The 27,607-nt window shown below is 39.7% G+C and overlaps 1 protein-coding gene and 1 long non-coding RNA gene across 6 annotated transcripts in view; one reads left to right on the top strand and one right to left on the bottom strand.

Moving 5' to 3' along the window:
* Window positions 1–2,130, bottom strand: part of KCNK10 (potassium two pore domain channel subfamily K member 10) — a 133,246-nt gene extending 131,116 nt beyond the window's left edge. The window contains exon 1 of the mRNA XM_035719868.2: window positions 1,737–2,130. Coding sequence (XP_035575761.2) covers window positions 1,737–1,779 — 43 coding nt within the window. The 5' untranslated portion in view covers window positions 1,780–2,130. The remainder of the gene's footprint in view (window positions 1–1,736) is intronic.
* LOC112657085 (uncharacterized) lies at window positions 1,757–27,607 on the top strand. Of its 5 annotated transcripts, XR_007412486.1 has the most exons (5): window positions 1,757–2,246; window positions 2,916–3,073; window positions 24,404–24,513; window positions 25,609–25,755; window positions 26,106–27,607. It is a non-coding gene; the product is annotated as an uncharacterized LOC112657085 (long non-coding RNA). The 5 variants fall into 5 exon arrangements; XR_007412488.1 differs by having other exon boundaries at window positions 1,758–2,246; window positions 25,149–27,607; XR_007412489.1 differs by having other exon boundaries at window positions 1,759–2,246; window positions 24,407–24,513; window positions 25,149–27,607.

Genomic DNA, 27,607 nt, shown 5'->3' on the forward strand with positions numbered 1-27,607 from the left:
TAGATTTGTCATTGCCTTACTTAGGAAGGAGGAAGTGACTACCTGGCTCATCACCAAGCCTGCCCTCTGTGGTCCTAACGCCCTACACTGGCAGTTGTTCTCTGGATGCATGCCACTCTAGGGCACCTTGAGTCTTCTGGGAGCCCTGTTACAGCAGCATCTTTCTCATCATCCTCCCCCCATTGTCACATCCAGGTTTCTGAGTCCCAGGGCAAGACCCACAGAGGTCCACGGTCATCTGTGGAAAGGGTTGGTAAGTGCTTTGTCACTGATCCTACAGACTGATGGGACTAGAACCCTGAGTTCTCTGCAGACCCCATTCAGGCACACCTGGCACTACTTGGACTCCTCGGCCCTTTGGGGAGACACAGGTTCCCAAGGCACTTGACCGCCACCCTCCCTGGGACTCCATTTCCACACTTTGTTTCCCTCTACTAAAAGGCTGAGAGGATGGATGACACATGGAAATGAGACAAACAAGGAATTTCTGCTTCTCCAGCAATGTCCCCAGAGACACTAATATGTGTGCAAAATCTGCCCCAGAACCCAAAGGGAGCTGCTCCTAAAGCTCCTGAGATAGGCTTCAAAGCTTCACTCTGCCCTCTCCTCAACACTCTGCCCCCACTCACAGGCAGGAGGGTTCCAGCCCAGTCACTGCAATGCAATGTTTTTACCTGCATCTGAGTCAGAGAGAAGTGCTCCCTGAGAAAGATAGCCTCTCTCCCGAAGCCTCCGGGGATAGGAGAGCAAGACTGACATGTATCAAATGGCCCCTCACAGCCTCATCCTTCTCTCCATTTATCTTCCCTGTGTCATGCTGAAGAGGCTGTAAGTGGCCTCATTTTACAGATGGAAAGATCAAGGCTCAGACAGGTAAAGGAACACACCCAAGGTCACAACACAGAATGTCAAACCCAAGGGAGCTCATCTGGTCCCTGAACCCATTAACCTGCCCCTGAAGCTGTCAGATGGGTTCTTTGGGGTCATAAAGATGTATATACTATATTAGCCTGGATGCCAGCCCTTCCTGTTTTGCAAAATAAATTGGACTACCCTGGTGCCCTGAGGCCTCCACCAGGGAATTAGTTCACTATCAAAGGCAAATTCCCATGGCACGAAATGTAGCCTTAGGGTGCATCATTCAGTCAATCAACAAACATGTATCAAGCAGGTCTTGTGAGACAAGATAGGAAGTTTTCCTCAGAAGTTATATTGGGCCCTATTGAGAACCTTTCCCCAGAAAAGCATCAGCAGGATGGTTATTTGGGGGCTTAGGGAGGCTGAGGAGGGACCTACCAGGGTGAGGAAGGGGGATCAGGGGTCCGGAGCACCTGATATAGGTAGTTTAGGACTTGCCCTAGTCATAGGCCCTTAGGATCTCTCTGCTAAATCACTCGCCCCATCCCCCACCCTCACCCCCTGGGGCTCTCTCTTTCCCCCACTTCCTTACTCCCTGCCCAGCCTCGGGACAGCACAAGTGGGGTTGGAAGCCACCAAAAATTAAGTAAGTAAGTAATCCCAGCCCCCCGTCCCCTAATGTGCCTGAAATCAAGTCCAACTCCTAAACTGCGTATGTGGAATGCACTGCGGGGTTTGGGGGTGCGGGGGGGGAGAGGTGTCAAGGGACAGCCACCCCCGCACCCCAACCACCCCAAGAAAAACAACGTAGCACATTAGCCCTTTGTGTGACCGCCGTCATGCCTCCCCTTCGCTATTACGCACTCGAGTCCACTTACCCCAAGGAGGAGGAACGAAGCGGACCGCGTCGAGACGCAACATCCAAGCCCGAAGCCGCGCCGAGCGGTTCCCGGAGCGTCTGTGCCGCCGCAACTTCCATGGCTATCGCCGCGGGCGGGTCAGTCCGGGGAGAGGGGGCGCCCCGGGCTCCTGCGGCAGGAAGACAAAGCGTCGTGGCGCCGAGTCCGCCCGCACCGGCCGAGCCCCGCCAGCAGCCCCGGGCGCGCTCGGGGGCACAGGGCGCAGGGCCTCGGCGGGCCAGCGTGCGGCGGGGGCCCGGGTCTCTGCGATCGCCCGGTGGCCCCGCGCGGGAGCGCTCGGGGAAGCCGGCGAGCCCCAGGCTCCTCCCGGGAGGAAGTTTGCGGCGAGTTGGCGGCTCCCCAGCGCCCTCCCCGCGCCGCAGTCCGGGATGAGCGCGAGAGGCGAGGGGGGCCCCGGGCGCGGGGAGCCGGTCTCTCCAGGGGCGCGCGGGGCGGGGGCTGGCACCGAACCACTGAGCCCGCGGAGAGGTGAGCGCGGAGTCGGGCGGGAGGCCGGGGAGGTCCTGGACGGAGGGTAGCGGGGAGTGATGAAGCAGCTTGGGGAGCCCTGCTTAGAGCTGGTTGGGCAAACAGAAGCGGGAGGACGGAGCAGGGGGAGCCTCAACTCTGAATTCGCGGATACCAGAATGAATTCATTAACCTGCTTTGAACGTTTCCCTTTGCTCTCATCATTTCTCCCTAAAGCCAGAAGAAATCCCCACCTTCTGAGATGTTCTCCAATTACCCCTGCCCCCCCCCCCCCCCCCCGCGCGCAGGACACCTCCGGGTCTTTTTCTTCCAAAGACCTGCAAAGAGGTTTCCGTGTCCTTTTGTGCAGATATCACACACTCACACACACACACACACACACACACACACACCCCTTACGCGCCCACTCTGTGGTAGGACCGACAAGCTTATGCATTCAAGTTAACTTAAAATTTCTCCTCCCCAGAAATGTTTTCCCCAGTGAAGTTCCCACTTTGTTCTCCGCATTTAATCACTCCTCCATTTGGCTTCATGTCCCAACCAGCATCTGCAAAACACACCCTTAAGTATATGTTGCTCTAATCTCGGGTTCTGCTTTGGGCTTGGAAAAGCTGGAGACACATCAGTAGCTAAAGGGCAGAGGGTGTTCTATGTCTTACTGCTCAATAGCAAACTCCGTGAACTGAACCCTGAAGATTTATTTTGGTGACTCAAACCTCTGCGGATGAATGAAGACCACGTATTATGAACTCCAAAGAAGTTGTACTTAAAGCGTCATCAGGCTGATGAGGGTGCTTCCTAATGAGGAGCTGCATTCCTCTTCCCTTGTAAGTTTCTCTGTTACATTTTAGTCCTTAAGAAAATATTATTTATGCTTCCGTAAGGCACCGTGCCCAACATTTTACCAAATATATACAAAGCTGTAATCTTGCTTCTTATGAAACACATTTTAAGGTGATTCCCTCACTCTCAGTTACCACCAGAACATAATCCCAGGTAACTCTTTTTTTTAAGAGATGGAGCTGAATTATTTTTGTTTTTCCCCTTGAACTTTTTTACTTTTAAAATTTTCAATCACACAGAAAAGTTAGTGCTGTTTGGTAATAACCAAAATGCGGTCAGAGATTGCATTTGTTTGTTATTTCTATCTAGTGCATTTTATTCTAGTGTATTCTATTGATTCCTGACCACAGCAGATCATTAAAAGAACTCAATACCTTCTATAAATTCAGCATCAATGACAATATCCATGGAACAGAAGGCAGTTGTATCCCTGCTCACTCAAGTTTCTCCCCAGACTTAGTCCTAGCCTTAGTCAAAGAACATTTCTTTGTTTCTTGTCCCCCAAAAGGCCATGTTTCAGGGATAAATGAGTGTTTTTACATATGTACACCGATTGGAGAAGCACATAAATTATTTTACTAAATTTTAGGAGAAGAATTCAGTAAGGTACACACCATTATGAATGAGCTCAGATTTTCATGTCATTCTAGGAAGGTTTTAACGTGAACCAAACTTTTAAGGCACGTAGAAGTCATGCCTGTTTTCAATAACCTACTTATTTATGGGTGAGTCTTTTTCCCAAAGTCTTTCAGCTTGAAAAGAGTTGAAAATCTCTTTGCAAGGGGGATCTACTGTCTCAGCATATTGACAGATGCTTCTCTCAAGCAACCAATGAAAGGCTTGGGACAATCTGGCCAATAGAAAAGGTTTTGCTCAGTATGGGGTGGGACATAGTCTCCGCATCCAATGGGAATGTTTGAAATAGATTCATTTCATTTTTGCTTCCGTCAAGCAAATATTTGTTTGGTCGAAAATGGTTAGAACAAATGTAGTGTCAGAACTTTCCTACCATTAAATCATCTAGATGTTTGCTGAATCATAGAACGAGATTTGGAAGAAGTCAGCTCAAGATACTTCCTGGTTCAATTTTCCACCTCTGAATAGGATTCCAATTTATATGACCATTCAGGAATACTAAATACAAGAGACTCTCAACTCTAGGAAACAAACTGAGAGTTGCTGGAGGGGAGGTGGGGAGGAGTTGTTGGGTGATGGGCATTAAGGAGGGCACTTGATGTAATGGGCACCGGGTACTGCTATATGCAAATGAGAAACCACTAAATTCTACCCCTGGAACTAATAAAACAATATATGTTAACTAAAATGAATTTAAAGATTTTTTTTTAAAGAAAAGATACTAAATACAAAAAAAGAATACTAAATAGATCTAGTGAAAGAGATTGCAAACTCTGTATTGATGGGCTTTTTCAAAATTTAAGATACTTAGCTTAGGCCAGAGTTTTTCTCACTTCTGGTCTAAATCTTTTCCTTCCTTAAATTATTCAATACTGGGACGCCTGGGTGGCTCAGCCGTTGAGCGTCTGCCTTTGGCTCAGGGTATGATCCTGGAGTCCCAGGATCGAGTCCCCCGTTGGGCTTCCTGTGTGGAGTCTGCTTCTCCCTCTATGTCTCTGCCTCCCTCTGTCTGTGTCTCTTGTGAATAAATAAATAAAATTTTTTAAAAAATATTCAATATTTATATGAAGATGAAGAACAACAATACCCTTACCTATTAGAGATTAAATTGTCCAACACCTTCTTCATATCAGGTAACTTTTTGTACCCCTTTACCAATATATACACGAATTTGGCCAACTCATACTTTTCTTAAAAGCATCTCTTTTTTAATTTTAAAGATTTTATTTTTAAGTAATCTGTACACCCAACGTGGAGCTCAAACTCACAACCCCAAGATCAAGAGTCACATGCTCTACCAGCCAGCCAGGTGCCCTCACTTCAAAGCACCTTTTTTACTACAAATTTCCAAAAGATAAGGTCAAAATCTCTCCAAACCTTACTGATCTTCTCCATCTATAAAATAAAGATAAGCAAGAAGTACAAAATATTTGACCAACTTATGCATATTTTAGCCAGTCATCCTATCCTCCTGAGTAGAAAGTGCAACCAAGCAGGAGAATTGTGCCAACCTTTACTCAGTTTCTTCCATCTACAAAATGGGGTACTAAATATCTGGCTAGTTGTAACTCCAGAGTTGCTTAAGGAGACAATAGATGTGAAAGTGCTTTGTAAACTGTGCAGGCATTTGCAGATTTAAGGGATCATTCTTATTACTTAAGCCATCAGATTTTTCTTACTCTGCCAGCACATAGCAAGCATGTTTTAAGAATACGTCACTTATTCCTCATAGCAATCGTAGCAGATGGGCACACTTATCATCATGATTTCATTTAAAACAATGCCTGACATAATCTAGGCACCTAAATATTTGTTAAGGGGGAAATTGGAGCTTGGAAAGGCCAATGGTTTGTCTAAGTAAACATGGCTAGTTAGGAATGAAAGTAGAAATCAAACCAGGAGGGGCACCTGGGTGGCTTAGTTGGTTAAGGGACTGCCTTCAGCTCAGGTCATGAATTCTAGGGTCCTGGAATTGAGCCCAATGTCAAGCTCCCTGCTCAGTGGGGAGTCTGCTTGCTTCTCCTTCTCCCTTTCCCTCTGCTCATGCTCTCTCACCCTCTCACACTTGCTCAGTCTCTCTCTTTTTCAAATGAATAAATAAAATCCTAAAAAAAAAAAAGGAAAGAAAGAAGAAAGAAAGAGAAAGAAAGAAAGAAAGAAAGAAAGAAAGAAAGAAAGAAAGAAAGAAAGAAAGAAAGAAATCAAGAAATCACACCAGGCCCTCACTCATCTCTAGATCAAATTACCATTTCTTACCCAGAGCAAATTACATAAAATTATCTTGATCTCTGGAGTAGTCAGTTTCACTGGAAATTGCAGCCTAAACCATCTGTATCCTTTTCCCATTGCATTGGCATCTCCCCACCTTCTGAAATTCCTTATATTCTTCCCCCCTGTCAAAGTGAATATTAATCTTAGACCATCAGGCATCATCAAACAAATAAAAGAAGTACTGGGGAAGAGGTGAGCAGGAAAGGCAGTGGGAAAGCCTTTATAATTGTTCCTAAAGTCACACCAAACCAAATGTGCAGTCATCTTACAGTAGTCAGATAAGCAGTCTTGTTGGAATTACTTTGACTTTTCCAGGTCTTACTCACTTCTGCACAACCACATTATGTTGCTAGGTCTGCTCTACTCTTTCAGTGGTCGATTAATAATGCTGATTATAGAAAGAGGACCTCCGTCCAGTTTATGTAATACTTCTATATTTAGAGTCTGATATTGCATTTTTAAAATAGTCATATAATGTTACTGATACATATTGAAATATGGATCTATTCTGACCTGAAAAATAATTACTGATATGAACCATTCTTTCCATCAGGAATCAAAGTTAAGCTGACAACTGTAATTTCTAGGAGTATTATTGTATCTTTTATGGAAGATAATGCTTTTTCATTTCTTTCCAAATATGGGGAATTATTTTTTCACGAAGAGTCTCTAAAGAGCCATATCCTTGGATTCCAAAAGTTGTGACCATAACCTTCAGTTAGAAAGAATCCAACATTTTTAGAAAGCCATCATCAATTATTACCCCATCATTCATTGCACCGTACTAAAACCCTGGCTCATCAGAACTCACCGAATTAAATCTGCCCTCAGCAACATCTTAGAAGGGTCAAATCCTGTATTTGCTAGGATATAAACAAGGTCACTGCAAGTCTAAATGGCCACTGCTATCCTATATGATAATATAAGCAAAGTTCCTGCCAGTCAATATGGCAATTAGAGAATGGCACTCCCTCCAGTGGAAAAAGCACCATGGCACGGCTTGATTTGTAGACACTGCCTTTGTTCAAACCAGAAGATACCCCCTGGGGCTGGAGGGTGGGGTGAAGGAGGACATACTGATACAAGAAAACATAGGAGTGTGTCCAAAACTTGGCTTGGCCTTTAGTCCCTGTTCATTCCTTCAGCTTGATGCAATGCAGAAACTTCATAACTGCATGCTCTGGCCCCTTATATAAAATATATAGATGGGATACATTGAGCAGGAGGAGTACATGGTGGGTTCCAATTATTCAAGGTCAATTTTTGTAAAACAAATATTTAGTACTTTATACCATACATTAATTCAACTTAATTTTTTAATTTATTTATTTATTTATTTATTTATTTATTTATTTATTCATGAGAGAGTAAGAGTGAGCACAAGCAAGGGGAGGGGCAGAGTGTGGAACCCGACTTGGAGCTCAATCTCACAACCCTGAGATCATGATCTGAACTGAAATCAAGAGTTGGATGCTTAACCAACTGAGCCACCCAGGGGCCCCCAAATTAATTTTAAAGCAGTCTATCATTATTATTTATTATCTTATTATTATGTTTGTCATTTCTGGACGTGTTCAGTTTCTCTTGTTTTCATTATTTTTCTCAGTAATAGAAGATCAAACTATCATAGCTCTGCAACATTCTAGCTGTGTTCTTTTATGAAATCCATAACATTTAGCTTAACTTAATTTTGTAGTGATATATCCATTGCTTTTGAGTCATGAATGATGGAAACAATAAATTTAATTCTAAAATATTAATATTAAATATTACTGAATTCTAAAGTATCACCTTCTAACTCTGACCAGCTAGGAAACTTATTATATTAGAAAAGCTACTGAGAGGATGTGAAATTCACAGAGATGGTTTACTTTCTTCTACTTAATCCTTAGGAGATAGCGTCACCTACTATATTCTGTCTTTGATGCTGAGACTTTTATTTGTAATGCAGGCACATTGGATATAGAGTATTTTTTCTGGCAAATAGAATTTTAAAAGCTAACATCAGAGACCTCATTTATTAAATTTTATATTCAAAAGAGGTAACTGGAGGTTAGTGTATTTATCCATTTTTCTGCCCTTTCTTCATGCATAGCTACAGATCCTTACACTGTTTATATTGGTAGTGATCTCCAGTCCATCAAACAGAGATGTAGTTACTTTAGAAATTCTGAGCTTACTCCAGTGAGAAAGCTGAATCATAGAGTATAATCATTAGTAGCAGCAACTTCAGAGATCATGTAGTGAGAGCTTTCCAAACTTTCCTGGTGCTTCCATGGTCCAAGTGCTTCTGGAAGTCCTGTTTCAATGGATCTAAGATGGTTGTCTGGGGATTTACTTCTTTAACAAGGGACCCAGATGATTCTTTCATGCAAAGTGGAAACCTCCTAGCACTGGAGCCCTTTGTTTTTACAGATTCAGCAGTGAAGTCCTGAGAGGTAAGATGATTTTCCCAAGGGCAAACAGCTGGTCCATGACAGAGTCAGGACAGGAACACAGATATCCTGACAGGCCTCAAGTCTTCAGAAAATGGAATGTGTTTGAGAGACATTTTCAACCATGGAAGAGGTTGTAGCTTGTGGGGGGGAAAACCAAAGATACATAATCAGAAATTTCAATTGTCTGAAACTCCTTACTTCAGATGCATTCTAGCTAATTGAGCACTGATGACTCTCTTGTCCTTTATTTCCTGAACACATTCCTCCAGCCTTTGCTCTGATTGGACCCATATGCCTGCATATGGTTTATGGGGCTCTCCTCAGTAACTTTGGATCTATCATCACATCTGTCTTCTTCATTGCCCTCCTTAAAACTTTTATCAAACCAGACATGTCTCCCCCAATTCACACAAAGTTCCTTTCCATACCATTAACTCTATCATCCTTCCGTTTTATTACCTATTTCTGCATCTAACATTAGTGCATGCTCATTCATATGAATGTTACACTTTTGACAGCTGTCAGAGTGGAAAAACCACCATGATAGAGATTGGAACTCCTAATTCCTACTCCCAGCTCTGTCATTTATAAGCTGTGTGACCTTGAGCAAGTCACTTAGCCTTTCTGAGCTGTTGTTCAATGAAAGAGTTAAAGTCTCAGATTCTGAGTCCTGTCTTTCTGAGTCTGCCCTATCTCTTTAAGGAAGAAAGGAACTATCTTTTCTCATTTATTTTTCCCTTTGTACTGGGCCTATTTTTATAAAGCCACATAGAGTGCTCACTCATTCAATAAATGCTGACACTTCCTTCCTTGGTCTAGTTTGACTTTCCTCCTCCCATCACAGATGGTGTATGAGCTACATATCTGATCACAGCTGACCTTTGTATTTGGTAAGAACTGGATTTTTTAAAAATAGTACAAACTGTATGTCTTTCCAGTGCCACCATTCCTTTTCATGAAATGGCACATCCTGTTCCTTGACTCTCCATATTTTCCATTAAAACAAAACGTTGTTTCCTCCTTTCCCTTTTATCTTACAGGTTCTTTTTAATTTTAAGTATAAGTATAACACTCCTGATTTTTTAGTTTTTTCCATACTATTTATTCATATTCCTGAGGACCTGGTCTACTCACCTCTTTCTTTAAAACCTCCATTCATAATTAGGTCTCTATTCAGCTGTGGCTTGGGTCATGTTTGTTTATGTTTGAAGATACTTGGTTTCACAATCAGAACCATAAGCCCATTTATTTGTTTTGGTGATTTTTTTAGGTAGCTCTTAAAACATTTGGCACTCTATCACATGTAAAATTTCTCTATTCAGTCAAGTGATCCACACCCAAATTTACTAACCTTAGAAAAACATACTTGAAAGAGGACAAAAAGAAGTATGAGGTAATAGAAAGTCACTCAGAGTTCAAAATAATACACAAGATTGTAGAATAAAAATATGTGAGACTTCAGGACCTTGGACAGTTAAACATAGTCCTGCTGCAATCTCTGGCATCACTGAATCCGCAAGCGTGCGGTACATTGGAAAATCCACAGCACCGTATCAGACACCGTACCTTGAAATACTATGAATGGTTTTTCATAACTCATATCTTACAAGAAGAAAATAAAGACTTCCCTAATGAAAACAATAAAACTCAGACTATACACTCAAATAGACAAGCATGAACAGTTTCAAAGCATTGATGGAATGCTAACACAGGGCAGGGTGGTAGGATCTCTACAAAGCAGTGCGGAGTGGCTTACATGACTCTTCCTTAGATAGTTTGCTGTTTCGTTTTTTTAATGTAAGCGAACACTTTTAATTACACAATTATGAAGAACTAGAGGTGAGCAATATCAGAAACAAAAAAGTTCAACCTCACTACCATTCAAGAAATGCAAATTGAAAAAATAGGGTGCTGTGTTTCATCTTTCAGATTGGCAGAGATTACAAAAATTTCCAAGGATGTAGGGAAATAAGCACGTTCATGCACTGCTGATGTGAATGCAAATTGGTACAAGTCTTTGTTTAAGGTGATGCAGAAATATGGATCAAAAGCCTAAATAATGATAAAGCTATATATATATAACATGAAAATAGATTTCCAATTCATTGTTAAATAGAAAAAGCAGGTTATCAATTGATACAGTAATTTACTTATGATAATTTTTTTTTGTTGTTTTTTTTTGTTTTTTTTTTTTTGTTTTTTTTTTACTTATGATAATTAAACATAGATTCCGAAAGGATATAGCCCAAAATGTCATCTTCTTAGAAACTTAGATGAGGGAGGGGAGGAGATCATTTACATTTTGTTTACATGTTTTCTAATGTATCTGTATTCAACATAAATTACTGTGTCTGTTATAAAACAACAATTTGGGACACCTTGGTAGCACAGTCAGCTGAGCGTCTCTTAGTTTCGGCTCAGGTCGTGCTCCAAGTGTGGTAAGATGGAGCCCCACATGGGCTCTGTGCTCAGCACAGAGTCTGCTTGGGATTCTCTCTCTCCTCTTCTCCTCCACTCATGCTCTCTACCTCTCTCTCTCTCTAAATAATAATAAATAAATCTTTTTTTTAAAAAAGTGAATTTATGAAACAATAATTTACCCCATTATCAACAGAATTCCAGTGGTAAAAATTACCTAGTTTAGGAATTACATTTGGTGGATTGACTTGGCGTGTTTAAGGGAGGTCAGGGGGGTGAACAGTCATTAGCAAGAAAGTGAATGTCCCCAAATAATTGTAAACAAAGAGTTGGGGTCTGAATTACTCCAAGCTTTGAAGCTATGGTTCAGAGTTTGGATTTTATTCTGGAAGCAATAGACCACCATTTCATGTACTGAGCAAGGAAGGAGCAATGATTAAATCTGTGAAGTTTTTGTTTTCTTTTGTTTTAATTACTCCAGCTTTTTCTTTTTTCTTTTTTTTTTTTTTTTTACTCCAGCTTTTTCACGGAGAATGGAATGAAGTGAGATAAGATTGAAAGCCAGCAAGATCAGTAAGAAGACCACAGTAAAGGCTATCCTCTTAGGGATCCATTTCTATAGTAAGAAGACCACTGTAGAATATGGCAGATGAGAGTATAGAAATCAATGAAAAAATAAAATAGTTTCTATTTAAGGTAGAAATGAAGAAATCAGGGATACTTCACATCTTTGGAATTAGAGATAACTTTGACAGTATTTTTTAAAGTAATACCTATACCTAACAGTGTGGCTCAAACTTACAACCCCGAGATCACATAGAGTCACATGCTCTATATTGAGTGAGCCAGCCAGGTGCCATCTGACAACTATTCTTTAATATCAAATTAAGAAAGACTAAACCACTCCTTTTGGGTATCAGTTCTCAAATCTTCTTATGGAAGTCTATCATTGTTGGGGGTTGAATGGTGACCTCCAAAAAGATATATCCACGTCCTAATCTTAGTAATTTGTGAATATTACCTTATTTAGGAAAAGGGTGTTTGCGGATATAATTAAATACCATAGGATTTCACTCTTATGTGGAATTTAAGAAACCAAACAAATGAACAAAGGGGGACAGAGAGAGAGAGAGAATGGGAGAGGCAAAACAAGAAACATACTGTTAACTATAGAGAACAAACTGATGGTTACTGCAGGGAGGTAGGTGGGGGAAATGAGTTTAATAGGTGATGAGGATTGAGGAGGGCACTTCTTGTGATGAACACCAGGTGTTATACGGAACTGTTGAATCATTATATTGCACACATGAAACTAATATTACTCTGTACATTCACTAACTGGAATTTAAATTAAAACTTTAATAATTAATTAATTAAGGATCAACCAAGACTATCTGAATGGGCCCTAAATCTAATGATAAATATCCTTATAAGAGTGAGACAGAGGGAGGAGATCCCTGGGTGGCGCAGCGGTTTGGCGCCTGCCTTTGGCCCAGGGCGCGATCCTGGAGACCCGGAATCGAATCCCACGTCGGGCTCCTGGTGCATGGAGCCTGCTTCTCCCTCTGCCTGTGTCTCTGCCTCTGTCTCTCTCTCTGTGATTATCATGAATAAATTTTAAAAATTTAAAAAAAAAGAGTGAGATAGAGGGAGATTACAAGAAGAAGAGAAGATAATGTGACCCTGGAAGCAGGAACTGGAGTGATGCACCTACAAGTCAAGCAATGCTAGCACCACTAGAAGCTGGAAGAGGCAAAAATTGGGATTCTCCCCTAGAGCCCATGGAGGGAGCACAACCTTGCTGGATTTTAGACTTCTAAACTCCAGCAGTGTGAGAGCATACTTTTCTATTATTTTAATCCACCCAGCTGTGTCAATGTGTTGTGGCAGCCACATGGAACTTATAAAAATGTAGATCCAAAAACCTGTAAACCAGTATGAATGATAAGTATACGATTTAATCAGTGTTCATTACTCTTTCCTATTAAAAAAAAAAAGTTTAATTCAGGGAAATCCTCAACCACACATGAAAGCAGAGAGAATAATATAATGAACCTTCATGTTTCCCAAACTCAGTTTCAATAACCATCAACACATAATCAATTGGTTTCATTTCTAGTTTCTTTTTTTTTTTCATTTCTAGTTTCGCCCATCACCCTGGCACTCGATTATTTCAAGGCAGATCCTAATCACCATATTTTCCATCAAAAATACTTGAAAAGTATTTAACATAAGAAAATGCCATTTTTCATCTTAACAACATATCCTTGATAATATCAGATATCTAGTCAGTATTCAAATTTCCCCTGATTTTCTCATATGCAACTTCTTTCTTCAGTTGGCTGTTTGAAACAGGATCCAAACAAAATGTGCATTCTATATTTGGTTCCTACCTATCTTAATTCTCATCACCTATGAGTTCCCTCTCCTTTTCTTTTTCCTTCTAGTTTGTTCATTGAAGAAACCAGCTCAGGTCATTTGCATGGTAGAACTTCCAGGATTTTAATCCATCCCTGAGTGTCTTCAATATGCTCGTATTTCCCATGTTTCCTGTAAGCTAGAAATTAGATCTCGAGCAGATTCAGCTTCAATAGTTTGGGTGAGAATACTTCCTAGGTGGGGTTTGGGATGGCACTGCATGGCACTAATGCCTGGATGTCTTCTTGTGCAACACAAAGATCAGCCAATGGTTTCAGGAGTTATTGACCTGATCTACCCATTATGAACTTCCCTGTTCGCTTGACCCCCAACTGTTTTATGTTAATTAATGATCATTGCCCAGAATCTCCATTTGAGGTTGCAAAATTATGATATCTTAATTCTACCTCTCTTTTTGCATTTATTAGCTGGAACTATTATTTGGGGGGGTTAAAGATTTTATTTATGTATTTGAGAGAGAGAGCACACATGAGAGAAAGCATGAACAGGGGAAAGGGGCATAGGGAGAGGGAGAAGCAGACTCCTCAATGAGCAAGAAGCCAGACATAGGGCTCAATCTCAGGACGCTGGGATCATGACCTGAGCCGAAGGCAGACGCTCAACTGACTGAGCCATCCAGACGCCCCTAGCTGGAACTATTGTAAAAAGAACTTTCCCTCATAAACTATTTGACCACCTTGATGTAGAGACTGTACAGGAGAGACAGGATAGATGCTCAACTCTTTCTCTGTATGTACCAATTTTCACAATAAGATGTTGATTCCCTAGCACTCTCCAAGGATGACCAATAGGATTTATTTTGCCTTGTGTCATTAGGAAATAATAAATTTTCCTCTAGTTGTTTTCTTATTTGGGGGGTTCTGATCAGAAGATAAAGGTACTATTTCCTTGTCTGTGTCTCCTGGGAGTCAATGTCTATAAGTGAATCCCAGACCCATTCACTTTTATGCCTATATATGCATCACTGATTTCAGCTCCTCTAATAATAGAGGAGGACACAGAGGGCCAGAGTAGCTTGGCAATTTGCTAACATAACAGCTAATTAGTAGCAGGATCCAAATGAGATTCCAAATCCATGCTTTTTCCATTGTAAGGTAACTAAGATAGCTATTTAGATTGCTAAATACTGTGCTGCCAGATGCAGAGTAGCCACAATTATCACAATAATAAATACATTCATGTGCCAGATAAGGAAGTCAAATTTACACATCTTGTGGTTATGTGCAAGTCTTCTTATTGTAGTTTGATCAAGAAGGTCAGTAAATGGCAATGTACACACACACACACACACACACACACACACACACACAAAGAGAGATTCAAGCCAATTGTTCAAAGGACTTGAGCTTGATTAGGAGAAAAATGCTCTTCTATTTTGACATTGGAAAGAATCATATTTTGCTTAAATTCTGAGACAGAATATAAAAAAGCAACACCAGAAAGACAGTTCCCACAGTGTGTTCTACCCCACTTTGTCTTTACTTAACTTTATTTTAATTTAAAAAATACTTTTTTTCAAATTGAATTAAATAAAAAAATAAAAATAAAAAATATTCACAGATCTTTACGACGTGGATTCAGATAAAACATAGTTCAAATTCTGTTTCCCTCCTTCCTAAAATGTAAGTGATAACAGTCAAGTATAATGTAATACTCTCAGGGCTGTAAGAAAAGGGTTAGCTCTTTGGGGCACCTGGGTGGTTCAGTTGGTTAAGCGTCTGCCTTTGACTCAGGTCATGATACCAGGGTCCTAGGATGGAGCTCTGCACTGAGCCCTCCACCCACTCAGCGAGGAGTCTGCTTCTCCCTCTCCCTCTGCCTGTTGCTCTGCCTACGTGTGCGCACACACTCTGTCAAATAAATAAATAAAATATTTTTAAAAACTGTATTTGAAATCAGCATGTATCCTTGAAGAAACCCTTTATATTTACATTATTTATTATATTTAGTATATATGATGTGTATGGCAATAGACGATAGAATTAGAAAATTCCTGGAGAAGACTAAAAATCAGTGTTTTCTTATCTATTGTATCAACAGCTAAATAAAAGTGGAATTGATGTCTTCTTTGTGGCTCCATACAAAGAGCAATGTGTACAAAATACAATGACATATTTTGATCCAGCAATGTCACAGGAAAGAGAGCTAGAACGACCTCTCTTCATTCTCTTCCCTATAAGTGAAGTATCCAAGAAGGGAAGAATACACAAGTACCTTCACATTTCCGGATCAGTTTATTTCATTTATAGAAAACTCTGATTTTAAAAAACAATATTAGGGGATCCCTGGGTGGCTCAGCGGTTTGGCGCCTGCCTTCGGCCCAGGGGGTGATCCTGGAGACCCGGGATCGAGTCCCACGTCAGGCTCCCTGCATGGAGCCTGCTTCTCCCTCTGCCTATGTCTCTGTCTCTGTCTATCATGAATAAAATAAAAATCTTTTTTAAAAAATAAAATAATAAAAAACCATATTAACATAAGTACTCACTTCTCTCCACTAACTCCACCCCAGCAATCTTCAATCCTTTAGCAGTTATGTTTCTCTAACAGCCTCTCTGCATCTCTCTCTCTCCTGTCTCTTTCTTCTGCCCAGTGTCTTCCCTTGTTTGGTTCAGAATTCTTGGAAGAAGACTGGGCATCTGTGCCCCAGGATTAGTGAGGGAAATCCTGTTGGTTCCCCAATCTTGGAGTTTAAAAAGATGGGTTCTAGGCATCATCCCATATGTAGTGATCCAGGTCTCCAGGGATAGAGTACCAAAATGTATATTTGCATCAAGCTTCTCCCAGAATTCTGATAGAACAGGCCTAAGGACAGGTGTCTGGGAACCAGTCTCATGAAGCAGAGTGATTTTTCATCACCATAGACAGGACACACATTTGTCTTTTCCCATCTCCCTCTACCCAATATACCCTAACCAAACATTACCACTATAATAAACTTTTAATTCTATACGCAAACCCTATAAGAATATTAAAATCCCAGTACCTAAATTTTAAAACTATCATTTGAAACAGTGTTTTCCTTTCAGAGAGAAGGCTTTGCTTAAGACTATATCATCACCTTACTTTGTATAGTACACGCAAGGTTGAAAACCCCATCTGGGCAAGATATTTGCATCAGCAAAGGCTCTTTCAATCTCAAGTGTAAAAAAAAAAAAAAAATCCAACCCATCTTAAGCAGACAAGGAATTTACTGGTTCAAAAAAAAAAAAAAAGGAATTTACTGGTTCATCTTACTGAGAAGTCCAGATATTATTGACTTCACTCATGGCTTGATCCGGGGACTCAAAATAGTATTTCAATTCCATTTCTCTTTATCTCTTAGCTCTCCTTCTTCTGGTCTGGCTCTGATCTCAACAGAATATTTTCTCAAGGTTGCAAGATGGTCACAGCAGTTCTACTTCACATCCTCCTGAAGTCAAGGCCAGCAGGGAAGAGGCTTCCTTTCCCTCCATAGTCCCAGAACTGATCTCATTACATGTCATTGGATCTAATGAGTCACATAGCCATCCTTGAACCACGGACTATGCTCTGAGGAATGTGGTACTCATTTGGTCAAGTCTGAGTCACTGCTCTCTGTTGAAGCCATTGGTAGAATCAACACATATGTACCAACTGTGATCGGGATAGCCCTCCAAAAAAGATACTGGGTGCTGTCACCAAAAGGATACTGGACAGCTAAAAATGGCAAATGTCCTTCCAAGTATATCATGATTTCAAGCCTATTTTGACTAATATAGGAAAAACTAGTAGGTTGCAAAACTTAAACCCAAACCAGAATTTTTCATCTTTTTATGAACTTCATCATAGATACGTCCCCAAATGAGACATCATGATCTATTCTAACAAATTCAAAGCAAATTAGACAAGGTTGTCTTTCTTATCTTCATATTCAATTTTAAGCAATGAATCAAACAATATGAAAAAGCTGAAAATAAAAAATAGATCATGAATGTAAAATGTCATTAAATAATGATGATGCATTTTGTGGTAGCTGATTGCATTCAGCACTTTCATTCTGGAATAAGGTTATTTTTCTACCTAAGTGTCATTAGAAGCTTTTCAGAACTGAATATACAGTGATCTAAGATGCGTATAGATGCATATTCTGCATAAGCAATACCTGAAAATATGATGAAACGCCTGGGTGGTTCAGTGGTTGAGCATCTGCCTTCAGCTCAGGTTGTAATCCCAGGGTCCTGGGATTGAGTCCCACATCGGGCTCCCCACAAGGAGCCTGCTTCTCCCTCTGCCTATGTCTCTGCCTCTCTCCCAGTGTCTCTCATGAATAAATAAATAAATCTTAAAAGAATACCTGAAAACATGAAAAACATACCTAGCATAAACCGAAACACTTAAAAGCACGTTGTATGTAAGAAAATTAAGAAATCATCCAATATATATAAAGAACACTCACAAATCAATAAGAAAAAGATAAACAACCAGCAGAAAATTGGGCAAAGATCCTGAATGGACATGCCTCACAAAGGAGCTATCCAAATAACCAATACACGTATGAAAAGGTGCTCAACTTTCTTTGTCATCAAGAAAATGCAAATTAAAAGCATAATGTAATAGCACCACACACCCACTAGAAAAATAACAAATGTTGGAAAGTATATACAGCAACCAGGATCCTCACCCACCACTGTTGAGAGTATAACTTGATACAACCTTTTTGAAAAGTGCCAGAACCTATTCACGTGGACATGTGCTTCTTCTATACCAGTAATTTCACTCCTAAAAGTATACCCAAAAGACATGACCAAGGATGTTCATTAGAAGCACAATTCATAGCAGTCAAATACCAAAAACTCCCAAAAGGCCCATCAGCAGTGGGATGGATCAATAAATTGTGTTACAGTGGCACAATTTGAATCTGTGTAGCAGAATGAACAGACAGCACAGATGAGTCCTCACAAACATAAAATTAAATATAAGAAACCAGCCACAAGGGATCCCTGGGTGGCTCAATGGTTTGGCGCCTGCCTTCGGCCCGGGGCGTGATCCTCGAGTCCCGGGATAGAATCCCACATCGGGCTCCCTGCATGGAGCCTGCTTCTCTCTCTGCCTGTGTCTCTGCCTCTCTCTTTCTCTGTGTGTGTGTGTGTGTGTGTGTGTGTGTGTCTCATGAATAAATAAATAAAATCTTTAAAAAAAAAAAAAGAAAGAAAAGAAACCAGCCACAAAAAAGTGCATACTGCAGCATTCCATTGATACAAAAATTAAGAACAAACTAAACTAACCTGTGCAATTAGAAGACAAGACACCAGGTAACCTTGAGAGGACAGTGCCCAGAAGACTTGGGGGTTTTAAATACTCTGTTTCTTGATATGGCTGCAACCTACATGAATGTGTTAAGTTTCTGAAAATTCAGCTAGCTGACACTTACCTACATTTCTCTGAATATATATTCCACTTTAAAGGTTAAAAATAGAAAAGGAAGAAATCAGTTAAGTCTCTAGCCTGTCATTCCCAGCCTATCCTTTCTTTCCACTACCAATTCCCTTGCTGTTCTGTAAAGTTGCCTTTGTGTTAAAATAGTGCTCTGTTTTAACGTGTGGTGGGTGGTTGATGTGATGTCTCTATAAATAGTTTGTAGAGAAACTATTTATAACCACGATAATGGTTTGGGAAGTACAATATAAATGTTAGTTTTAAGCATCTGGGGATGTACACAATATTTTGTTCTCATAAAAATCACATTATTAAGTTATAGTACTTTTACTGGGTTTTATTTTACCTTTGCAGCAGAGCACCCATAACCCCTCATGATTTCTAGCTGCAGATGACACCACACTTCATTCCTACTCAGATCACAGCTATTAGAGACATGAAATCAAGGCAAGAGTCAGAGAAAGCCTTCATTGTTGATCCTGTTGAATCTTGTTTGAGATAATGAAAGTCTGAGATTTGCTGCCCTCTTCATTCTATTCCTACTTCTCATCAGTGGCCCCATATCTAGTACACATAGAATAATGATCAGAAAAAAAAAGAATAATGATCAGGTTTTCAACAAAATCTTCATTTCTCCAGGCGCCTAGAGCTTCCAACTCTTGACTTCTGTTTGGATCATGAACTCAGGGTCATGAGATTGAGCCCCTCCCCCTTCTTCTGCCACTGGACTCCACATTTAGTGTGGAATCTGCTTGAAATTCTCTCTCTGTCTCCCCCTCTGCCATTCCCCCAGCTCATGCTCTCTATCTCTCTAAAATAAATACATATTTTTTTAAATATTATTTGGGGATGCCTGGGTGGCTCAGTGGTTGAGCATATGCCTTCGGCTCAGGTCGTGATCCCGGGGTCCAGGGATTGAGTCCCATATCAGGTTCCCCACAGGGAGCCCGCTTCTCCCTCTGCCTGTGTCTCTACCTCCCTCTCTGTGTCACTCATGAATAAATAAATAAACTCTTTTTAAAAAATTCATTTCCCCAGCTTTCTCCACATGAGCCCAAAAGTCATTGATCCAACCAGAGTTCTTCTCACTGTTGCAACTTCCTCTGTAAATAAAAGCAGAAGCATTCTGCATAAATACAGGTAGAGGCTGGATTAACATTGACAATAAACAAATGATCCTTATAAGCAACATTCTATATTACTCAGGATAATGGAGTTCGTGGGCTATCTAGTGCCATAAAAAATTTCAAAAAGAATATAAACTATTTTTAATTATGAAACAATAAGTTAAGTGATAAACATTTGTAAATGGACAAAATAGCAAGAGATGCATTGAGCAGTAAATCACTTTACTGTGAGGTCTCATAACAAATAGGCAGTGGAAGAGGACTCACATCAGTATCCACTGAGGTCAAATAACAGGAAAATCAAGGTAACAGATTTTTTTTTTTCTTAAGCTCTATGCCCAAAGTGGGGCTTGGACTTCTGAGCCACTTGGACTGAGCCAACCAGGTGCCCCAAGGCAACAGTTTTTCTAACACATAATGTTGAAAATAATAAAAGTGAAGAGAGAATCCTGAAGCAGGCTTCCTGCTGAGCACAGAGGCTGACACAGAGCTCCATCTCAGGACCCTGAGATCATGACCTGAGCTGAAATCAAGAGCTGGCCACCCAACAAACTAAGCCACGCAGGTGCCCCTGGGTTTTATTTGAAGAATGCATTCAACTATTTAAAAATAGGAAATAAACTGTTAAAGTAGACAATTCATCTGGTCCCAGTATCCTCAAAACTGAAGAGTTTACAAAAAGGCAAGTGAGGCCCAAGCAGATTAAGTAATTTGCCCCAGATCCCAGAACCAAGTCAGGGACAGGACTGGAACTAGGCCTTTTGTTTTCTGATTCTAGTTTGAATGAACTTTCCAAACCACCAAGCGTCCATCAAAGAGCTTCCAGGGTTTCTAAAAAGAGGGGTTGGAAATCTTGAGTGGAAATTAGCATACACTTATTTATCGAGACTTTATAAATTCTTCTATTTTCAGTGTCAAAGCCCTTCATGCAGAGTCCATCTGCATTTTCTTAATAATGCATAACATGCCACATGAAATAATGCGGACACCAGAAACAAGGATAAAGTGTCCACTGTTTACTCCAAAGTGCTATTTGCAAATGGAAAAAGAAATTAGCTGCTAAAAATGTTTCTTTGGTTAAAATCTGAAATCCTTCAACAGAGTAAAGCTGCCATGGGAACTGACTAGCTGAATTTAAAACTTAAAACAGGCCTTTTACATATACATATACATATACATATACATATACATACATCAGAGTTTTTTAAAATATTGAGATGTTTGCTCAGAAATGCTATATAATTAGATGTCAGCTTTCCCTGTGTCCTGCCAGCTGTATTTTCTGAAAAGAATACACTGCAATTAATTTTTTTATCCAATTTGGTAGCTAAGGGGTTAATTAAAGAGAAAGCCCCTCTATTTTTAGCTGTTACTATAGCCAGACTCCCATTCAATCTAAAAACAGCCATGCCTTCTGCACCATTTTTAACCCTGCAAAGCTGAGACTCATGCCTATCCAAATTAAGAATAAGCTTAAATAGCCCATCCTCAGCCAAAACCATGGCAACCAGTACACAGTACACATCCTACATCTTGCCCGGTAGTCCTTAACATTCTTTCATCACAAGACAGGAAATCTGTTTTGTTTGGTTGTCATTTAAGGACATATTTACACTATAGGATAGCTAACCATTTGCTTTTATTTAAGAAAAAAATGGATTCATGATGCTGTAAGGTTTATAATTAGGGAAAGACAGGAATAATTTTCATTATTTATTTATGTATTTATATATCCACCGACTTATTTCAAAAAGAGACCAGTGATAACTCCCAAAACTGCCAAAAGGGAATACAACCAAAGTGGGAAAAATAACTAGAGTGTGGGCCTTCTGTATTTATGACCATGTGCACAACTGGTTTGGCAGTGAGGTTAAATAATAAAAGTAAAATTGGATTCTGCACAGTGACACTACCTAAGTATCACCCAAGTACCCAAGTATCAAATATGGTGGGATCCTTATTTTTCTAACTTATTTCAAACTAAAATAGCTTTATGATTTTCTTCTGATAATAAAGTCAGTACATGCTCAAGTAAACAATCCACACATTTTTAAAAGATTTTATTCATTTATTTATTGATGAGACACACAGAGAGAGAGGCAGAGACATAGGCAGAGGGAGAAGCAGGCTCCATGCAGGGAGTCCTGATGAGGGACACAATCCCAGGACCAGGATCATGCCCTGAGCCAAAGGCAGGTGTCAACCACCGAGCCACCCAGACGCCCCACAATCCATACGTTTTAAGATTATTAAGAAGGAAGTAAAAATCAGCCCAGATCACCCAGGAGCAATGGTTACAATCATGGTGACCATCCTCCCATCTCTGTGTATAGACATGTGCATGCTTTAATAAATGCATATTAATGCAGGTGTATGCTACATAATGTCCTCTGACCTGCTTTTCCCATTCAACTCATTGCAAAAATATTTCCATATCAATTAATATAGTTCTGATACATAGAAGTACTGCAATTATTTAATTATTAATTAACTATTTAGGAATAATAAGAGTGTTTCCAGTATCTCGCTCTTATAAACAACACTATAGTGAAAATCCTTTTACAAATTTATCTTTGTTTAATTGGGCATTTACCTCCATAGGATAAATACCTAGATGTAAGATTGCTAAGTCAACGGGTATATATATTTAAATTTTGGGTCCTTATCATCTGGACTGCACCCTGGAAAAGTTGAGCTTGAGCCAATCTAAATACACGCTTATTAGAGATGTGCATAGTTTCCCCACACTCCTACCAATATTTGGTATCTCATTATTTTTTATCTTTTTCTGTCAAGCAGACAAGTTGTCATTATGTTTCGATGGTAGCAGGTCTTCTCCCATCAATTCATAACTCCAAGAAAAGGAGCAATATAATTAAACTGAATGAGACAGTTGAACTACATGATTTTGAAAGGTTCTTCCAGTTTTAACATTCTAGTAGTGCAGTTGCTGCATCATAGGGAACTTCTATTTTTAACTTTTTGAGGTACCTTTATACTGTTTTCTACAGTGGCTGCATCAGTTTGCATTCCCACCAACAGTGTAATGCATCTTCACCAACCCTTGTTATTTTCTGTGTTAATTTTAGCCATTCTGACTGGTGTGAGGTGATATCTCGTTGTAGTTTTGACATTTATTTCCTTGACGATGAGTGATGTTGAACATCTTTTCATGTGTCTGTTGACCATATTGGATGTCTTCTTTGGAATTTGAAGGGATGGTGATGTTTATAGTAGCATTATCAACAATAGCCAGATTATGGAACTAGCCCAAATGTTCATCAACTGATAAACGGATAAAGAAAAATGGTATATATTTACAATGAACTATTATTTTGCCATGAAAAAGAATGAGATCTTGCCATTTGTAATGATGTGGATGAAACTAGAGAGTATTATGCTAAGTGAAATAAAATCAGTCAGCAGAAGACAAATATCATACGATTTCACTCATATTTTGGAATTTAAGAAACAAAATAAATGATCATAGGGGGAGAAAAAGAAGAAAGCCAAGAAACACTATATGTTAACTAAATGGAATTAAACTAAAAATCTTAAAATGATGCTTACATACATATTACAATTAAAAAGTTTTAAATATTATCATCATCATTAGTGTTACTGATATCAATCACTAAACATGGTAACTCGTATTTTCTATGGTTCAATGTTGGTTTAAAATGGGACTTCTCAACTACTACTGTTCTAGCTTAGTTACTGAGTTCTGAGAGCTAGTGTATGGTGTGAGCCAAAGCTCAGCACCCAAAAGGTAACTGAATTCAGACTGGTTGTGGTCAACAGGTCAACACTTGTGGCCAATAGATCCAAAAGTTGGTGCTGATGTGCATTCACGACATCTAGGACCTAGACTCCACATAACCACTCTTGCAAAGAAATCACATAATGTGCATTTTATATTTCACTTAGCTCTTTAATTTGGTTTGTGTAAGTATATTCAAACTGCAATTCAATGCTTTCTGTAGATGAAATATCCTCAAAAAAAAAAAAAGCTGGAAAGCTGTGTACATTTACACTGTAAAATTCATGTAAACCTTATCTGGTATATGAAGCTGGGCTACATGTCTGTAATAACTGAATGTTTCAGGTGCTTTGGTTAAGCTAAGAAAATGTTTATTTTTTCTTATATTCAAACAATACATCTTTACTGGGTATTATATAAGACCGATGGGGGCACCTGGGTGGCTCAGTGGTTGATCTCTGTCTTTGGCTCAGATCATGATTCCAGGATCTAGGATTGAGTCCCACATCGGGCTCCCCACAGAGAGAATATTTCTCCCTCTGCCTATGTCTCTGCCTCTTTCTGTGTGTCTCTCATGAATAAATAAAGAAAATCGGAAAAAAAAAACTGATGAATCACTGATCTCTACCTCTGAAACTAATAATGCATTACATGTTAATTAATTGAATTTAAATTTTTAAAAATTGAATTAATTTTTTTTCTTCTTACTTCCTAACAACTAACTCTGAATTCAATTAATCAATTGAATTTAAGTGTAAAAAAACAAACATCTTTATTATTTTATGTCACCACTACAACTTTACATTTAATTTTTTTTACCTTTTTTTTAAGTAGCCTCCATAACCAGCATGGAGCCCAACGTGGGACTCGAATTTGTGACCCAGAGATCAAGATCTGAGCTGAGATCAAGAGTTGGACACCTAACCAACTGAGCCACCCAGGTACCCCTACATTTAATTTTATGACTTTGTTATTAAACTTCTCAAATAGTGTTCTAACTATTCTTCTTAGCTCTGCATTTTTAAAATACTCCCAATGCCACTACCAACAAATATGACAGTAGTAGTAATAAATATTATTAATAATTACTGAATGTTCATAATATGCCCGACACTTTTCTAAGTGTTTTATAAAGATTATCCAAGCTGTTCTATAACGTGGTTTTTTATGATAGATAGTATTCATATACCACTTTATAGTTAAAGGGATTGAAGCAGAGAGATAAAGTAACTTGTCCAAATCATCTACTTGGTAGGTGGATGAACATCCAGTTCCCTCCAAAAGAAGAATTATCTCCTAAAATATAACAAGAAAATATGTATTTTGATCAATGCCTATGATTTTTCCAGGCTCTTGAATATGACAAGCCCTCCACTGTGGCCTACGTCACTAAGACTAGCCTCTCTGTAGAAGAGACAATGGCTATGGGCAAGGATATTTGGGCCTACAATGACAGCCCATTCTCAGAAAGAAGAGTGGGCCTATTATATTTGCTGCCATAGAATCATGCCCTTCCTTCTGACGTGCCACCTTTTTTTTTCTTTTCAAACAAATGTGTTATTGCTCAACAACAAAGGACCTGACAAGATGCCACAGACCTCCTACTATTGAGCTACATAAAAGCAGGAGATGATGAATGTTAAGTGCATTCTGGCTTGATTTGATTTAAAGAGATCACTTCCAAGAAACACTTGGAATCAGTACTTGAGGTATTAGAGATGTGCCCTGACAGCTGGGGTTTGTTGGAACAAGGGCGGCTTTGTTCTCTTTTATGTCCATTTGTTCCCATGCATTTGTTGTCAGTAGCTGCTCATGCACGGGGCAGAGCAGAAGATGACACAACAGAGCACAGCAAAGAAGTGGGAGATTTTCTCCACTAATGCTGAAGAGGAGGGATTGGCTGTCACAAGTCTATTTTTAGTAGTTGCCGCTATGGTGCTGAGTACTGAGTCCAGCCTGTCCCTACAAATGACTTCATGTTTGGGCATCAACAGCCATGTGAACAACCAAACTCATAACCTTTTTCTTGTGCCCAGAACTAGACTTCTCAACCTCCCTTGAGAAAGAGCTAATGGAATATAACCAGAAGTGATGTAGGCCACTTCTGCATCTGACCCTTGAAGATATCCTTAGGTCATTCTCCTCTCATTTCCCTCATCTTCCAGTTGGATGTCCATGACCAGGTAACCATGAAGTCATGTTTGAAGGATAATGGTGCTGCCCATAGCTAGATCCTTGAATGATTGTGTAAAGCTAAGCCTGCCGATATCTATTGATTGGAATTTATGAAAAGAAAATATAAACATCTATAATATCAGGCTCCTGAAATGTAGGTGGGGAGTTGAGGGAGGTCTGTTACAGCAGCGAGCCTACCCTACCGATAGAGTTTGCTAAGAGCCCAGAGAAAGAATGGATGATGCTCATTCTGGATATGCTAGCTGTGGCTGCCTTTCTGTGTGTCTCTCATAGAAAGGATCACCTTTCCTTTGTCTTCCCCCTTGCTTGCTCCCTAAAAACTGACCCTGAACTGGAGAATGATGGAGGAAAACATACTGGATCATTTGACACAAGCATATGGCTGTAACTTTGGGAAAGACTCTGTGAAGAGAATGAAGAACTCTCATTCTTGAGGAAAGAAATGCTATCCCAATCAATGAATGTTTATTGGACACTTTTGCTAAAGAAATCATTTTTCTAGGTTCTGGGAATTCAAAGATGCCAAACTTCACCTCTACCTTGGAATTAAAAAAAAAAAAAGAAATTTACACTCCCATCAACAAGCTTGCAAACTGTTTGGGGAAACATGATTTAAAAGATAGTTGGGGTGGGGCTTGGGCGGTGCAGTCGGTTAAGTGTCCAACTCTTGGTTTCAGCTCAAGTTGTGATCTTACGGTCATGAGTTTGAGATCCACATCAGTTCTGTGCTCAGCACAGAGTCTATTGGAGATTCTTTCTCCCTCTCCCTCTGCCCCTACACCCTGTGCACTCTCTCTCTCTCTCTCAAATAAATAATCTTTTTTTAAAAAAAAGAAGGTAGTTAATTAATGAAAGAAGACATGCTTTACCATTAGACCAGAACACTAGATATGGAACTTATTAAATTATGGAAAGTCATTTAATCACTCTGTGCCTCTGTATTCTCATCTTTGAACTGGGATAATACCTATTAAACAGAGTTAAGAGGGTTCTCTTCTCTACATCCTCCCCAACATTTATTGTTTCCTGTCTTGTTAATTTTCCCCATTCTCACTGGTGTGAGGTGGTATCTCATTGTGGTTTTGATTTGTATTTCCCTGATGGCAAGTGATGTGGAGCATTTCTCATGTCTATGTCTTCCTCTGCGAAATTTCTGTTCATGTCTTTTGCCCAGTTTCATGATTGGATTGTTTGTTTCTTTGCTGTTGAGTTTAGTAAGTTCTTTATAGATCTTGGATACTAGCCCTTTTTCTGATAGGTCATTTGCAAATATCTTCTCCCATTCTGTAGGTTGTCTTTTAGTTTTGTTGATTGTTTCTGTTTTTTATCTTGATTAAGTTGGTGGGAATGTGAACTGGTGCAGCCACTCTGGAAAACTGTGTGGAGGTTCCTCAAAGAGTTAAAAATAGAATTGCCCTATGACACAGCAATTGCACTGCTGGGGATTTACCCCAAAGATACTGATAAAGTGAAATGCCGGGACACCTGCACCCCGATGTTGATAGCAGCAATGTCCACAATAGCCAAACTGTGGAAGGAGCCTCGGTGTCCATCGAAAGATGAATGGATAAAGAAGATGTGGTCTATGTATACAATGGAATATTCCTCAGCCATTAGAAATGACAAATACCCACCATTTGCTTCGACGTGGAGGGAACTGGAGGGTATTATGCTGAGTGAAATAAGTGAATCGGAGAAGGACAAACATTATATGGTCTCATTCATTGGGGGAATATAAATAATAGTGAAAGGGAATAAAGGGGAAAGGAGAAAGATGAGTGGGAAATATCAGAAAGGGAGACAGAACATGAGAGACTCGTAACTCTGGGAAACGAACCA

Source organism: Canis lupus, chromosome 8 (genome assembly GCF_003254725.2).
Source record: "Canis lupus dingo isolate Sandy chromosome 8, ASM325472v2, whole genome shotgun sequence".
NCBI classification, from domain to species: domain Eukaryota; kingdom Metazoa; phylum Chordata; class Mammalia; order Carnivora; family Canidae; genus Canis; species Canis lupus.